The sequence below is a fragment of the Kalmanozyma brasiliensis genome (genome assembly GCF_000497045.1).
Source record: "Kalmanozyma brasiliensis GHG001 unplaced genomic scaffold PSEUBRA_SCAF17, whole genome shotgun sequence".
NCBI lineage: Eukaryota > Fungi > Basidiomycota > Ustilaginomycetes > Ustilaginales > Kalmanozyma > Kalmanozyma brasiliensis.
The window spans coordinates 73,437-87,136 of NW_015961956.1; the positions used below are offsets into that span (position 1 = coordinate 73,437).

Sequence of the window (13,700 nt, forward strand, 5' to 3'; positions counted from 1 at the left end):
GGTACATATGTGCGTCGAGCTCGAACATCCAGCCTCGGTGCTGCAATCCGGAGTTCGGGTGACTTCAACGTCGCCGTGATTTGAAGGCTGAGGCCATGGCAGTCTGAGCGAGAGATGGTGATCAGAATATTGTGTGTCTCAGATGGCTGCGACAGGAACACAATGCCTTGTTCTCATCCAGCTGATGCTTACCTCGTAGGTCAGTTGATCTCTTCCTCGACCACTTCTGGCTCCTCCTCCTCCTCAACTGGTACACTATAGTGCCGGTAGTGGCGGTAGACCGGTTTCGCTTTCTCGCGATAATACTGCTTGATCATGTGAAGCTCCGGGTTTGCTTTCTTGGCCATCCTGCAGATGCCCTCGATCTTTCCGATCAGGGCGTCCATGGCTCCATATGCACTCCACACCTGATCGGCGTCGGCGTGGTCCCTCAAATCCTCCCAAAGGTCGAGACGGCGTTTGTATTCAGCCTGCTCGAGGGTGTAGTCAAAGTACAGACCCATGAGTTCTTCGAGAATCTTGACGTGGGCTTCGTTCTTGCACTCGGGCACCTCCGTGTTGACTTCGGGCGCGACGATAGCGGCAGCAGTGCTGGCGGTAGCGTCTGCAGAGCTCGCGTTTTGCGAAGCAGCAGGCGTGTTGGCAGCGCCGTCGTTGTTGTTGGAAGACATCTTGGGATTCGCAGTTGGGTCTGAAGCGATGTAGAGATGTAAATGTAGTGAATAGGCGAGGAGCGGAGCTGACCTGTTGGTGCCACTCGAAGTGATGAAGGTGCTGGTTGAAGTGAGAGGCCAGAAGCTGAGTTGTGCCGCGCAACTTCTTTTTGTACGAGGAGCGGGCGATTGTGTCCCCACCGGCGAGAAAAAAAAGCTGAGTCGACATTCACGTGGTCCCACCACCGGCGAAGCTTCCTCAAGACTGGGCTGGCACCTCTCAGGCTGACCCGGCCAGATTCTGGCCTGCAGCTGTATCGTTCAGCGCCCTCACTGTCGTGCTTTCAGGCATCATATTCACATCAAACGGACTCAACCTACAATTTGCGTATTTGACGGTAAAGTGTACATAACGTGGACGTCGCTGAGCAACTGCAGCTCGTTAATGAGGCACGCTTTGATTGAGCCGGCACCAGTTTGGCTTGGAGGCGACTTGTAGGAGAGCTGAAGCCCTTGAAAGAGAGGAAAGGGGTCAGCAAGCCGGCTGAGGTGCTGTACTATAGTAGCTGAGCTCACCTAAGGTCTTAGTCGGCCTCTTCGTCAATGGACTCTTCTTTGTCGGCAGGATCCTCTTCTTTAGCGGAGGCCTCATCGTCGGAGATCACGTCATCAGTCGACTCCCATTCGCCGCTGTGGTCCTCGTAGGAGTTGACCTCTACATCGAAAAATTCCCTTTTTTTGCGGTTCCATACCGACTTGAACATCTTGAGATCCGGGTTGGCCTCTCTGGCCTCGTTGCAGATCGCTTTCAGCTCCAAATGGGTTTCTTTGAGGGAATTGAAGAGATGAAGCATATCATGCTTGTCAAGGCTGTACCGGTATTCGCACCATGCACGGAACACGTCCTTGGTTTGAAAGTGCTTCCTGCTGCTCTCCCGATACAAGTCCATGAGGTCCTGGAGGATCTCGGCGTGGGCTCTGTTCTTGCATTCTGCCACCTGCTTCCCAATGGTGGCGTCGGTAGCAATATCACCGGTGCCTGCGCTCTGCGAAGCAGCAGACGTGGCAGTAGCGCTGCTCACGTTGTTGTTATAAGGCATCTTGAGCAGTTGGCTTTACGACGCGAAGCGATGTAGGAATTTGGCTGAGTGAGAATCGGAAGGGTGTGAAGCGGAGCGGAGTTGGGCTGCTTGCTTTTTCTACGCGAGCACGCGATAGGGTCCCACCAAAAAATTCCAAAGTTCATCAAGGCTCAGTTGAAGCTCGTTATCTCTTCCTTTTCATCACCTTTCTGCATTGTCACATCCCCACCGTTCTGCTGGCACAGCTCTCCAAGCCGGCTGAGTTGCGTTCCGCAGCTGCCTTGTTCAGCCCCACCATCCACAGGCTGCGTGACCGGCTGACAAGTCGTGCGAGTCACCATGGTCGACCTCGCCCAATCCGCCGGCGGTCCAACTGCGCCCGCCGACCCTCAGGCCCAACGCCGCCGCAAATCCTACATGCAAGGCCTTGTCCTCCTTCTCATTGTGGTCGTCCTCTGGACCGCCTCGAACTTCCTCACCAATGCCCTGCTCACCACTGGAGGTTACGACAAGCCGTTCTTCGTGACCTACGCCAACACATCCAGCTTCGCACTCTATCTCATCCCCTACCTGGTGAGCGGTAAGCTGCGCAGGCGGTGGAGGGACGCATCATCCACCCAACAGTATGAACGGCTGCCGCAGCAGGAGGAGGCAGGGCCAGCAGGGGAAGAGGTGGCGGATGACAAGGAGGAGCTGCCGAGATGGCTGAAGACCCTTGGTTTCGATGTACCCACTGTGACGAGCGAGGGGGCAGAGCTGGTAGTGGCGACGGAGCCGGCGCCGGCGATCAAGCCGTTTGCCGTGCTCGCGCAGGAACAGCAGCAGCGTGGGCGAGGTGGAAGTCAAGCGTCGCACAGACCGATTCGACTCACACGGTCGGGCGCATCTCAAGGCCAGCAGGACGACTCTTCCACAGCTTCAACACCTCTACTCGCACCAACACCGCCGGTCTCACGGCCAAGCTCACCAGTCCGCCCGTATCTCGTCTCTACAGCGGTCCCGCGTCCATCGTCGATCGATGGCAGAAGACCGCGCACCTCGATCAGCATCGTCCGTCCAACCAACGACGCTTCCGCAGCAACAGCGATACCGATTGTGCAGGTCCCACTGCCGCCATTGACGCTCAGACAGACAGCCGTCCTCGCGTCGCAGTTCACGCTCGTCTGGTTCGGCGCAAACTGGGCGATCAATGCGGGGCTGGGTCTGACATCCGTTGCGAGCGGAACGACGATCGGCTCGGCGAGTGGGTTCTTCACCCTCGCCCTTGGTGCAGCATTGGGCGTGGACAGGTTCACCTTACCGCGTCTTGGCGCAGTGTGCATCTCTGCGCTCGGTGTTGCAGCCGTGACCTTCGCCGACCGGGACACGGCTACATCCACCATCACCCCACCCTCCTCCAGCGCCATCCTCGACGGGCTCTGGAGCCGATCTCTCGAACCCTCCACTCCATCCTTCAGCACTTTCACCGGCAAGCCACCCAACGCGCCGCTGGGGGACCTCCTCGCCCTCCTCTCCGCCTTCCTCTACTCCCTTTACGTCATGCTGCTCAAAACGCGCATCGGCTCCGAAGACCGCATCTCGATGCCGCTCATGTTTGGCATTGTGGGCGCCATCAACGTTCTATGTCTCTGGCCCATTCTACCGCTGTTGCACTTCACGGGCGTGGAGCCGTTCGCACTTCCGCCCTCGCCGCGGATCTGGGCTGGAGTGGTGGTCAACATGTGCATCACGTTCGTCAGCGATTTCATCTATCTGTTGGCGATGCTGAAGAGTTCGCCGTTGATCACGACGTTAGGGCTGTCGTTGACGATCCCGCTGGCGGTGGTGATTGATGCGATGAAGGGAAGTCATACGGGTGGCACGGTGGCGGTCATTGGGTCGACGGCGGTGTTGAGCAGTTTTGGGTTTATTGGGTGGGACGATCATAGGGTGTTTCAGGAGGAGAAGAGGCGGGCGCTGGCTATTCAGCAGGTCGTGGTTGCTGCGGAGGAGAGAGGGAGAGGCGAGGCGGGACCGCGATCGCAGCTGCGAGAGGAGGTCGGCGCAGATGACAGGACAGTGAGGAGGGGGGATGGAAGAGACTCGTCAGCGGTATCATTGCGGTCCGCGTCGTCATTGACGTCCTCAGGCTCAACATAGATTTGGTCTGCATAGGAATGTGTCACTTGTATCAATTGCATTTCGTAGAAGCGTTCTTTGAGTGATGATCAGTCTGGACGAGACTTGTGAGCTGGTGTATGAGGTCTGGGTCGGTGTTTAAACATGCGCTGCGACGATTGCGGTCGTCAGTCGTTGATCTGGTCGGGCGTCATTTGCGCTTGATGCCGTTGAAAGGCAGAGCGGCTGCGTATGTTCCGAGAGACTCGAGAGCTGATCCAGCAGTTGTGTTTGACAACGGACCGAGCATCAACGACGGAGCCAGGGCGGCGCCGGGAATAGGCCGAAGCCATAAGAAAGTTGACGGACCAGGCAAGTTGCGTAGGCATTGTTGCAAGAGTAAGGTACCGGGATCCATCGGACGCATGCGAGTGCCCTGCGCTTAACGAATGTTGCGTCACTGTGCGCAAAGCTACCTCGCTGAACGTCGTCAGGTGTTGCACCGTGATGTGCCGTGCACATGTCGCTGTGACTCGTGTCGTTTGCCATTGAGCCCTCGGTCTGGGGTCGGAGGAGGTCGGGACCTGATGTGTAGCCATGGACCCTATCGCAATCGTCGCCGAGAGGGCAGCACCTCGTGCAGCATTTGTGCCGACTGACCGACTTGATGACGTCGCTATGCTTGTGATACTCGACTTTTGAGTCTTGACAGCCTTGCAATACGACTCGAGCGGAGGTGGGATCCAGGCTGTTACCCGTCTTCACCGGGTGAAGTTTGAATGGAAGAGTCGCAAGACAGACACCAATGATCTGCTGAACGCCACGACGCTTGATCGGGCACGGTTCATGCAACAGAAGGCTCTTGAGACCTGTCCTTGTTTGACCCGTAGAAAGCATGACACGAACGAAGTCCGCGAAGGCAGTGTGGGACACTCCGATTGGATGGGTCAAAGTTACCTCTGTCAAGCTTGGCAGCTGCGACAGCACCTCAGCGGTTGCGACATCGACCACAAAGCCGTCCAGGTGCAACATCGTCAGTTGTGATAGCCACGCTTCGTCGAGACGCACGTCTGTCACAAAGCTAGCGAAGCTCGGGTCAGGGAACAGTTCATCGTCATGAGGGTCCAACGAATCGTCATCGGGGTGTCCTGTGAAGAGGCTGAGATGCTGGGGATTGAAGAGACGACACATGTCGATGACGTCCGCGTACATCCTCGCTGGAAAGGACAGCATAACATTTTCGAGTCTGTAACGAATGGACAGCCGGGTTTCGAAGGCCACGCGGAAGGCTTTATAAACGCAAAGAAAGTTTAGGAATGCACCAGAAGAAATATCCGCACCGAGGAGATCGATCTCGCGTAAGTGTGCAGCGTGATTGGGATGGAGTTTGAGGGTGCTCCGCAGTTTGCCCATGTTGTCGCAGCCCTCCCAAGTGATGAGGCGAAAGACGTATGGAATGCCGAGATCAAGGAAACGATGAGATACGCAAAGGATGTTTCCAACCTCATTCGAAGGCCGGGGCCGGCGGACCCCTTTGTTTGCATCCTCGAGCGCCATACCGACGATGATCGATTGCAGCTCCGGTGGTAGGCGCATGAAGGGGAACGCGGTCCTATGTTTTCGCGTACCTCCCGCATCCTTTGATGCTCTGGAAGAGGATGCCTTCTCCCGCTTGGCTTTCTTGGCCATCGTTCCTTCTGCCTTTGCTTTTGTCTCGCCTTTGCTCTTCTTGTGTTTCGTCATGTTCCTTCAAATGCCCGCGTATCACGCGAGTACAGCAAGGTGATAGGGAAGAAGGTGAAGACGATGGTATGGACGTAAGACGGGAGGGTGATGTTTTGTCCTCAAAGAGCGATTCTGCACTGTAAGCTTTGTAGACAACCCGCTCAGCCTTTCTGGAAGCTGCGCAGAGACGCCCACTCTTTCATATCACACTTCATTTCGCCCTGCTCCTCTCTATGATCACATTCGTCGTCATCTGCCCGTTTGGGCGCGTCACATCCTCCTTTTTCCATGCTCACTCGTCTGCGAGGCCACAGGCAACGCCGTCCAATGCAAGACGTCGGTCCTAATCTTCTCACCCTCGCTCATCACCATCACACACGAGAGCAATCACGTCCAAGCAGAATACATTCCCAAAGACGATTGTTCGACTACAGAGCTATCAGCTTCCGCAGCAAATTGATCTCTCACTCCTGCATCGCGGCTTTCAGTAGATGTTCCAACTCTTCCTCCACTTCAACCCCTTATGCTTGTTGATATCGCCCCTGAAGCCATAGCTGTTGTCCTTGAACCACCAGAAGGCGCCCGCGACGGCGACGACGCTGACGACAAAGGCGGCGTTCTTCACCGCTTCCGTAAGCGGCTTGCGCTGCTTGGCGCCAAAGTAGTACATGGCCGTGGTGGGTCGCCACAGGAAGTGGTCCATGAGGTGGACCAGCATGAGCACGGCAAAGTAGAGGATGGGCAGGTAGTGGTGCAGGTAGCACACACGGGCCATGACAAGGAAGGGAAGGTAGTGAAGTCCCCAGCCGAAAGCGGCGAGCTTGCCGACGTAGAGGAAATGCGCCCAATCTTGCGGGGAGAGGTCCTGGATGCGGCGCTGACGTCGCATCATGTACCAAAGCCAGGTGGCCGCGAAGGCGAGCAGGGAGAGCGACGAGGCGAACCAGATGACCGGGTTGCCGAGCAGGTAGAATTTGATCGAGTTGTCGTCCCACGAATTCATTCGGAGACCGTTCCAGAGGAAAGGCCAGTCGAACGGCTTGCTCGCCAGGATGTCCTCCTTGTCAGCGTCGGGGATCAGTGCGTTGTTCGACGTCATCATGGCGACGTTGAGGTGGATAAAGTCGCGCAGGAAAGGCGACCTGTAGGATGTCTCGTCCCCAGGAGGCAGCAGGTGGTTCCAGTGGTTCTCAATGTTCCACCAGGTGTGCTGGTCCTTGGGGTTGTTCTCCTTGTCGCAAGACACTTCGACCTGCTTCCAGCCCCACTGCGGCAAGACAGCGTTAGCAGCACGCAGGTAGCAGCCGATGTTCTTGTGCCTCAGCCTCATGCGGGTGGTCAACGATCGAACAGTTCCGCCATGAGCGACCTTGCCGTGCACAATGTCGTCCACCACCTCTACGACCCAGTGATCGTTGTCATCGCCGGTTTCAGCGTCTCCGTACGCCGACACTTCGAGGTTCTCTTTGGTGACGGGTGCGGCGACATTATGTGAGTGAATGTTGCGCTTGGTCTGGTCGTGGACAAGGCGGATGATGTCGTTGTTCTTGAGCATGCGAGGCGGCTCGGAGGCGTCTGTGTCGTTGACGCCGGGCAGCTGCTTTTCGCCCCAGGGTGGCGTGATGACGAATTCGTTGTTGTTGTCACGGTAGTGGTAGCAAGTGACCTGCTGCTGCTGCGATCCAACGGGATAGGTCTGAACGTGCGAGTGAAGCAAGCCTCCTCCGTAGCCCATGTTCTTGAGCGTGATCTTGGATCCAAAGGCAGCTTCGGGAGGCGAGAGTGCAAAATCGTTGCCGCGGAGGTGGCTCTGGAAGAGACTGCTCATCTGTGCATCGCCTGGGCCGGAGCGGCTGAGGATCAAAAAGTGCGCCTTGAAGCTGAGCATGTAGATGGTCATGGGCAGGAAGATGAGGCAGAGGATGCGTGCGCACCAGTGACGAGCGTAGGCGCGAACGGGCATGCGAAGGTCGCCAAACTTCTCCCACAGATCCTCGACGGTAAAGGCACCGACAAGGGCAGTGACGAAGAGACCGACCCACTTGACCGAAGAAACGCAGCCAATGGAAGCGCCGGTGAAAGCGAGCCAGAACCACCATCCTTTAGTGAATGGCGCTGTCTTGTACTGCAAGAACTTGACGAGACCGTGGACGGTGGTGAAGGTGAAGCAGAGGAGCATCGAGTCAAGCAGGATGAAGCGCGAAATGACGAGCCAGCCGTTGTCGAGCAACACCATCAACGTCAAGAGGTGGCGAGCGCGCCAGTTCCAGTTGAGACCGCCGCTGGTGAACCAGGCAAGCGGGACCATGGCGACACCAAACATGGCGAGGATGATTCGCATGCCAATGTAGTTGACGTCGGCAGGATACGTCTCTCCCGATTTGAATTCGAATTGACCACGGTAGCCGCTGATGAGGCCGGCGAGACCTACGAGCATCTTGCCGAGAGGAGGATGCACGTCGAAGTAGAACTCCTGCTGCAGGTAGTGAGAGCCGAATTTGCCGAAATGCGCCTCGTCCCAAACGACGACATTGCTCCTGCCGATTCCATAGAGTCGAGTGATGAGGGAGAGGATGGTGTAGATGAGACCAATGACTTCTTCCTGACGCAACGCCCAGATAGCGAGGTCGAGGTTGGCGGTGCGCTGCTTGTGGACGGGAATGAGGTGCGCGTACTTGTTGACCTTTGCGCTGCCCTGCTGTAGTTGAGGTGGTGCATACCCGGCCTCTCTTGCTTTGAGTGCCGCTGAGTCGGAAGCCGAGTCGTAGACGCCTGTGCTGTCTGTAGCGCCGGACGAGTATGGGTCGAAACCGGCAGCGAAGCGGCGACTGTTGGAATTTGGGCTGTCCATCCTTCTTGGCGAGTCCTGGCTCAGGTAGGATGTGGTAGGAGGCGAATGGGTGGGGAGCAGCGTGTCGTGGCTGTCAATGTAGCGTTTGCGGTACGGCGCAGGGGTGTCTTGAGACGAATGATGCGGAGACGATGCTGCAGAAGAGTATCCGGAAGCGACGTAGGTAGCGCTCGTCGCGGAGGATGGTGCCTGCTGGTCGAGATTGATTTGCGTATAGTGGGACCTCTTGTCGGCGTCGGTGCGCGAGGTGGGTAGCATGGAGTGCACTTTTGAGGATGCGCGCTGAGAGCAGATGAGATTGTATCGAGGAGGCTAGAGGTCAACTTCTAACGCGGGGTCGAAGATGAAGTGATCGATCGCGCAGTGGGCGAGGGTCGTGGTTGTCGGTCTCGAGAGAGAAGCTCTTGCCCGAGCTTGACCTTGTCGAGTCTCTTTCCTGAGGCTCTGACTAAGCAAACGTTCGGCCTGCCGAAGCTGTCACTAACACTGCCTGGTCACAGTAAGTTAGCATGTGACGATGTGATAGTCGGAAGCAAGCCGACATGCGAAGTGTGACGCTGTCCGAAGAGAGCAACACTTTCCACGCCGAGCTACAGCACAGCCAAAGCGCGTGCTTTTCTCTCTGTCACGAACCCTCGGGCCTTCCCAGCGCAAGAAATTCCAGCGCGCTTTCTTCTGCGTGTGGTCCAAGCACGACCAAATTTTTCTGAGACTGTTACATCGAGACTTGACACGCTTTGAGGTTTTCAGGTTTCTCAGAGGTGCACGTCCTTTTTGCATCGACTTCCTCCACGTCTCATGTCACTCCTGTCGTTTCTTCCTCCATCAGCCCCATCGACCCCATCTGGCGCCGAACACATGTCGGACACACCTACATCCCCAGATCCCGCCGCAGCGGCTCCAGCTGCCGACGTCGACCCGGCCGAGGCAGCCCGTCTCAAACGCGAAGCTCGCAAAGCACGCATCCTCAGCAAAGGCTCGGATCGTTTGGCACGCATCACCAACACAGGTCGCGGTGAAGGTGCTTCAGCCTATCTCAAGGACAACACTCCTTCGATGCCATCCACACCTCAATCGAGCTCGAATGCTGGTCTTCCAAGGGCGGCTGTGGCGGATGACGATGATCCGTTGGAAGTAGACATCTCGACACTGCCCATGCGCGGTCCACCGAGGGGAGAGGATGCGACGAATCCATTCGCCATGTTTGGCGGTGGAGAAGGTGCGGGGCAGCAAGATCCGATGCAGGCGCTGATGGCCATGATGCAGGGCGGCGGCGGTATGGGTGGGATGGGCGGCTCCGGTGGACCAGGTATGGGAGCAGATGGACAGCCGGACACGTCTGGTCTCCCACCACAGCTCGCAGCTATGATGCAGCAGTTCGGCGCTGGCGGTCCCGGCGGTCCAGGTTTGGCGCCACAGATGACAGCAACACGAACGAAGTCGGTCTCAGAACGAGCTTTTGACCTCTTGCAAGCCGTGCTCGTCCTCGCGCTTGCCGTCCTCGCAGCCAAATCTTCGCTGTTCGACTTTGACCGCTCCTCCGTCGTTCCTGACGCTGTCACCGACACGTTCGAAAAGATCTCGCCTTCTTCGGCCTCATCAACTTTGCGTCGATGGGCGAGACTCGGATACCAGAAGCCTTCTGTGGAAGAATGGGCCACACTGTCGCCGACAGCCACCTCATTCCTCCCGACCTCCACCGCCCTGCCTCTCTTCTGGATCTTCCTCTCCCTCGAGCTCCTCCTGCAAGCAGCACGGATCGCCATCTTCTCCCGCAAGACTCCTGCACCGCCATCGCTGCTCTCGACGCTCACGGCGATGCTCCCCATCCCGAATCTGCATCTGGTCATCAGCCTGATCAGCAAGTACCTGGCGCTGGTCAATGCGCTGGTCACCGACGTATGCTTGTTGGTCTTCGTGTTTGGTGCGGCGGTGCTGTGGAGTGGGTACGAGTTGGGAGGTGTCGGGATGCTCGAAGGTGGGGTCGTGCCTGGCTTTGTGCACGACGAGTTGTAGCAGTATCTGTTATGTGCCATTGCAGACCTCGGCCCTCAATATGTGCGACTGCGTGGTCTGTGAGAGCGTGCCGTGATGGCATGTGATGAGTGATGCTGTCAATTGCATCGTGTGGTGACCCTACGTCGAGGTCGTCGGTGTCGAAACCTGACTCTCCGACCCGGCAATTGATGATCTATGCGACCCATTTCCATCTGGAGCAGCCGTCGGAACCAAAGCCGAATTCGACCTCCTCACCTCCCCTCTCCCCTCCCCTGCAGCACCATGAATCCTAAACAGCCTCACATCCGTATCGCTCCACAATCCGTACGGCAGCAGACCCGAGACGTAGATCGTGCCCCACAAGTAGCTCCTCAACCACACCGTCGCCTGGTCTGTCCACTGCCATCCTCTCGCATGGATCCCGCCCTCTGGCGGCGGCAGGTACTCCGACATGGGCTGTTCTCGTAAGAACGCTAGCACGCGCGCGTCCGTATCGCCGCCCGTGATCTCGACGTTGCTGCCGTTGGCCCCGGCTCTGACCGCGCCACCCGCTGCAATCCGCTCGATCTCCGGCAGGAGCTGGTCGATCACCAGACGCGGTGCGGCGAGCGGTAGGCCTTGATGCCACGACTCGACCCAGGCTTGCGTCGGGCGAAAACCGTGCTTGCCAATGTACTGCGCCGCCGCTTCCTCCACTACTTCGAGCGAGTATTTGGACAGCTCGCCTTCCCATCCTACTGGCGTGGGTGCGGCTGCTGCCTGAAGATCGCTTGAAGACACCGAGATGCGTCGCATCTTACCTTTGGTCACCGAAGATGGCTCTGCCGCAGCACCATCGTCGTCTGCGACCGCTTCCTTCTCCGTATTGACGTCTGCGTCCGCAGGTCTCTGTGTCGATGACGGCGCAGGCGGAAGCGGCGGCTTTTCGAGACGCGGCGCGTTCTCGAACCAGTCCCTGGTATCCGTCCCCACCGCCCTTCGCCTCTTCCAAACATTCTCGACGCCCTTCTTGAGCGAGAAGCTCTCCAGTGCATCGATCAGACCTCTCGCCAAAACGAGCGAATAGACAAGATTGACGTTGGCGTTGTAACCAAACGTCAACACGGCATTGATCGTCTCGAGCACGTAGAAGAGCAATCTCGGATTGCCTTCCTCCGAGAGAAGGAACGACGGCTGAGAGAAGGATCGGAGCAGGTGGATGACGCGAGTCGATGCCGTGATGCTGAGAGACCGCCATACCGGCGCTGTGTTGCTGAGAGAGATGATGAGCGGAGCGTAGAGCGACGCAAGCTGACCCTTCGTAGTCGCGACGAGCGAGTAGACACCCTGAACGAGAGAGTCGATGGCCGTGTTACCAGCGAGGAGGCCCAGCCGATTGGGGAGTTGAACCTTGGTTGCACTGCCCGGCTTGGCCAGATTGACCGCAAAGGCGCGCTCGCTCGAGACGTCTTGCAGCATGAATGCGCACAGTCGCACAAGCCCTTGCAGCGCCACATTGTCCTTGTAGGTGAGAGAAAAGTAGAGCAAGATGGTCAGAAGCTCAGGTGCACGCTTTGCGTCGTCGAGCACGTACAGTCGGAACTTGTAGTTGTGCTCGAGCAAGCGCCACAGGAGGATGAGACGCTCAGCGACCTGGCTGAGCTGCCAGCTCGTCTCTGCAGCTCTCCGTCCTTGCCCACCTGTCGGGATGGGGATGGCGAGAATCTGGATGGTGGAGCTGATATGCTCGTTGAAGGACTTGGCGAGACCAGACCAGATAAAGTCGAAATCGGCAGTGCGGTGGAGCTTGCTGAGATAGAAGCGGAAGACGTTGCTTCCTCCGGGGCCCGGCAGTGGTCGTCCGACGGTGCTGAGGCTTACGGTGTCCGCGTCTCCCGGAAGCGGCGCATCATAGGTGAGCAGGAGGTCGAGGACCTGCAGCGACATGGTGACAAGGCTGGTGCGCACTTCGTCGTTCGATCCGACAAGACCACTGACGTTGGGCAGACCGAGCCAAGCTGATGTGGAGTTGCGCGCGTTGGTGATGCTGGTGTTGATGAGACTGCAGAGGAGCGGAAGCATGGTGCTCCTGTCCAGGTCTTGGACAGCAAACTTGAGTGCTGGCTCGACCTCGGACAGCTGTCTGGCTGCGGGTATATAGACGGACTTGGACAGTAGAACGAGCAAGAGGCGCAACACCTCGACTCTGTTGGACACATGGAAGCGAGTTGTGCCCGGGAGATCGACTGAGCTTCCGACACCGGCTTCCCAGATGGAGTAGTTGATGCGCCGTGGTAGCGAGTTGGCCTTGAACTGTTCCAGATCGTCTTCTGTCCAAGGCAGGGTGAAGCCGGAGCAGAAGAGGAGGTCGACAGTGATTCGCAACAAGCGTTCTCCCAATGCGATTGGTATTGGTTCCTCTTGCGCGTCATCCTTGTCGACGGTTTCGTTCGCGGAGCTGAGCGGATGATCAGCAGCTTCGACTTTGCCTTCACTCTCGTCTTCGTCTTCCTCGTCGTCGATGACAAATTGCGCAGAAGTGTCCCGCTTGTCATCGTGAGTGCCGGTGTCGTTTCCGGAGACGGCGGTGCTCTGGGAAGCTGCGGCCTCGGTGCGGACCTCGGGAGCTTCGGTCCACAAGGCTTGATGCTCGAACGCTTCGTCGTCTGACTCCATCACAGCGGGCAAGGTTCTGGTCAGGATACGGATGACGTTGAGCGCCTCCTTTGTGCGGTCCCTCTGGGATGGTCCCGATGCATTCTGAGCCGCCTCGAAGCCAACTAGAGCGGCACCAGGCACCTTCCATTTGGAGACATCTGTCAGGCCGTTGGTAAGGCCATTAAGTCGTGACGATAGGCGTTCTTGATTTGATACTACGCTCTCGGGCGGTGGCGGCGGCTCAAACAGTGGATCGAGCAGGAGACTGTCAAGGTGGGCGACCATGACCCTAACCAAGGTGACGACATTCTCGGGTGCATCTCTGCGAACGCGTCTGAGGTCCGCTAAGGAGAGGAGTGAAAAGACGTCGGAAGCCGAATCGAGCTGAAGGAAGCGAGACCAGTACTTGGAGTCGTGGTAGGGGATATGACGCTCCGAGTAGAGCCTTGCAATGCCGTCGAGCTGGTCCAGCTTGAAGTCGATCTTGGACTGGCTGCCGAAGATGAGCCTCTTGGGTAGCGAGAACATTTTGGCCGAAGCCGCTGACGGTCGGGCTGAGTCGCCGCAGCACCCGTCCCTTTTAGGTCTGCCTTTGCGGTCGGCAAATGCGGTCAAGGATGAATGAGCAGAAGAAGGAGTATGCGGATGAAGCGAGGT

The 13,700-nt window shown here is 57.6% G+C and overlaps 6 protein-coding genes across 6 annotated transcripts; 2 read left to right on the plus strand and 4 right to left on the minus strand.

Annotated features, from left to right (window-relative positions):
* Positions 1-200: 200 nt before the first annotated feature.
* Positions 201-671, minus strand: PSEUBRA_002029 (uncharacterized protein; the record flags this gene model as incomplete). Its single annotated transcript, XM_059464763.1, has 1 exon — positions 201-671. The coding sequence occupies one exon, from the start codon at positions 669-671 to the stop codon at positions 201-203; it is 471 nt and encodes a 156-aa protein (XP_059321226.1).
* A 566-nt stretch (positions 672-1,237) lies between these two features.
* Positions 1,238-1,753, minus strand: PSEUBRA_002030 (uncharacterized protein; the record flags this gene model as incomplete). Its single annotated transcript, XM_059464765.1, has 1 exon — positions 1,238-1,753. One exon carries the CDS (start codon positions 1,751-1,753, stop codon positions 1,238-1,240), a length of 516 nt encoding a protein of 171 aa, XP_059321227.1.
* Positions 1,754-2,074: 321 nt separating this feature from the next.
* Positions 2,075-3,874, plus strand: PSEUBRA_002031 (uncharacterized protein; the record flags this gene model as incomplete). The annotated part of the gene is made up of 1 exon (XM_059464766.1): positions 2,075-3,874. One exon carries the CDS (start codon positions 2,075-2,077, stop codon positions 3,872-3,874), a length of 1,800 nt encoding a protein of 599 aa, XP_059320768.1.
* A 2,167-nt stretch (positions 3,875-6,041) lies between these two features.
* PSEUBRA_002032 (Glycosyl transferase, family 39) lies at positions 6,042-8,666 on the minus strand (the record flags this gene model as incomplete). The annotated part of the gene is made up of 1 exon (XM_016435205.1): positions 6,042-8,666. One exon carries the CDS (start codon positions 8,664-8,666, stop codon positions 6,042-6,044), a length of 2,625 nt encoding a protein of 874 aa, XP_016293271.1.
* A 600-nt stretch (positions 8,667-9,266) lies between these two features.
* On the plus strand, positions 9,267-10,424 carry PSEUBRA_002033 (uncharacterized protein; the record flags this gene model as incomplete). The annotated part of the gene is made up of 1 exon (XM_016435192.1): positions 9,267-10,424. One exon carries the CDS (start codon positions 9,267-9,269, stop codon positions 10,422-10,424), a length of 1,158 nt encoding a protein of 385 aa, XP_016293272.1.
* A 120-nt stretch (positions 10,425-10,544) lies between these two features.
* PSEUBRA_002034 (Hid-1) lies at positions 10,545-13,571 on the minus strand (the record flags this gene model as incomplete). The annotated part of the gene is made up of 1 exon (XM_059464767.1): positions 10,545-13,571. The coding sequence occupies one exon, from the start codon at positions 13,569-13,571 to the stop codon at positions 10,545-10,547; it is 3,027 nt and encodes a 1,008-aa protein (XP_059320769.1).
* Positions 13,572-13,700: the final 129 nt, after the last annotated feature.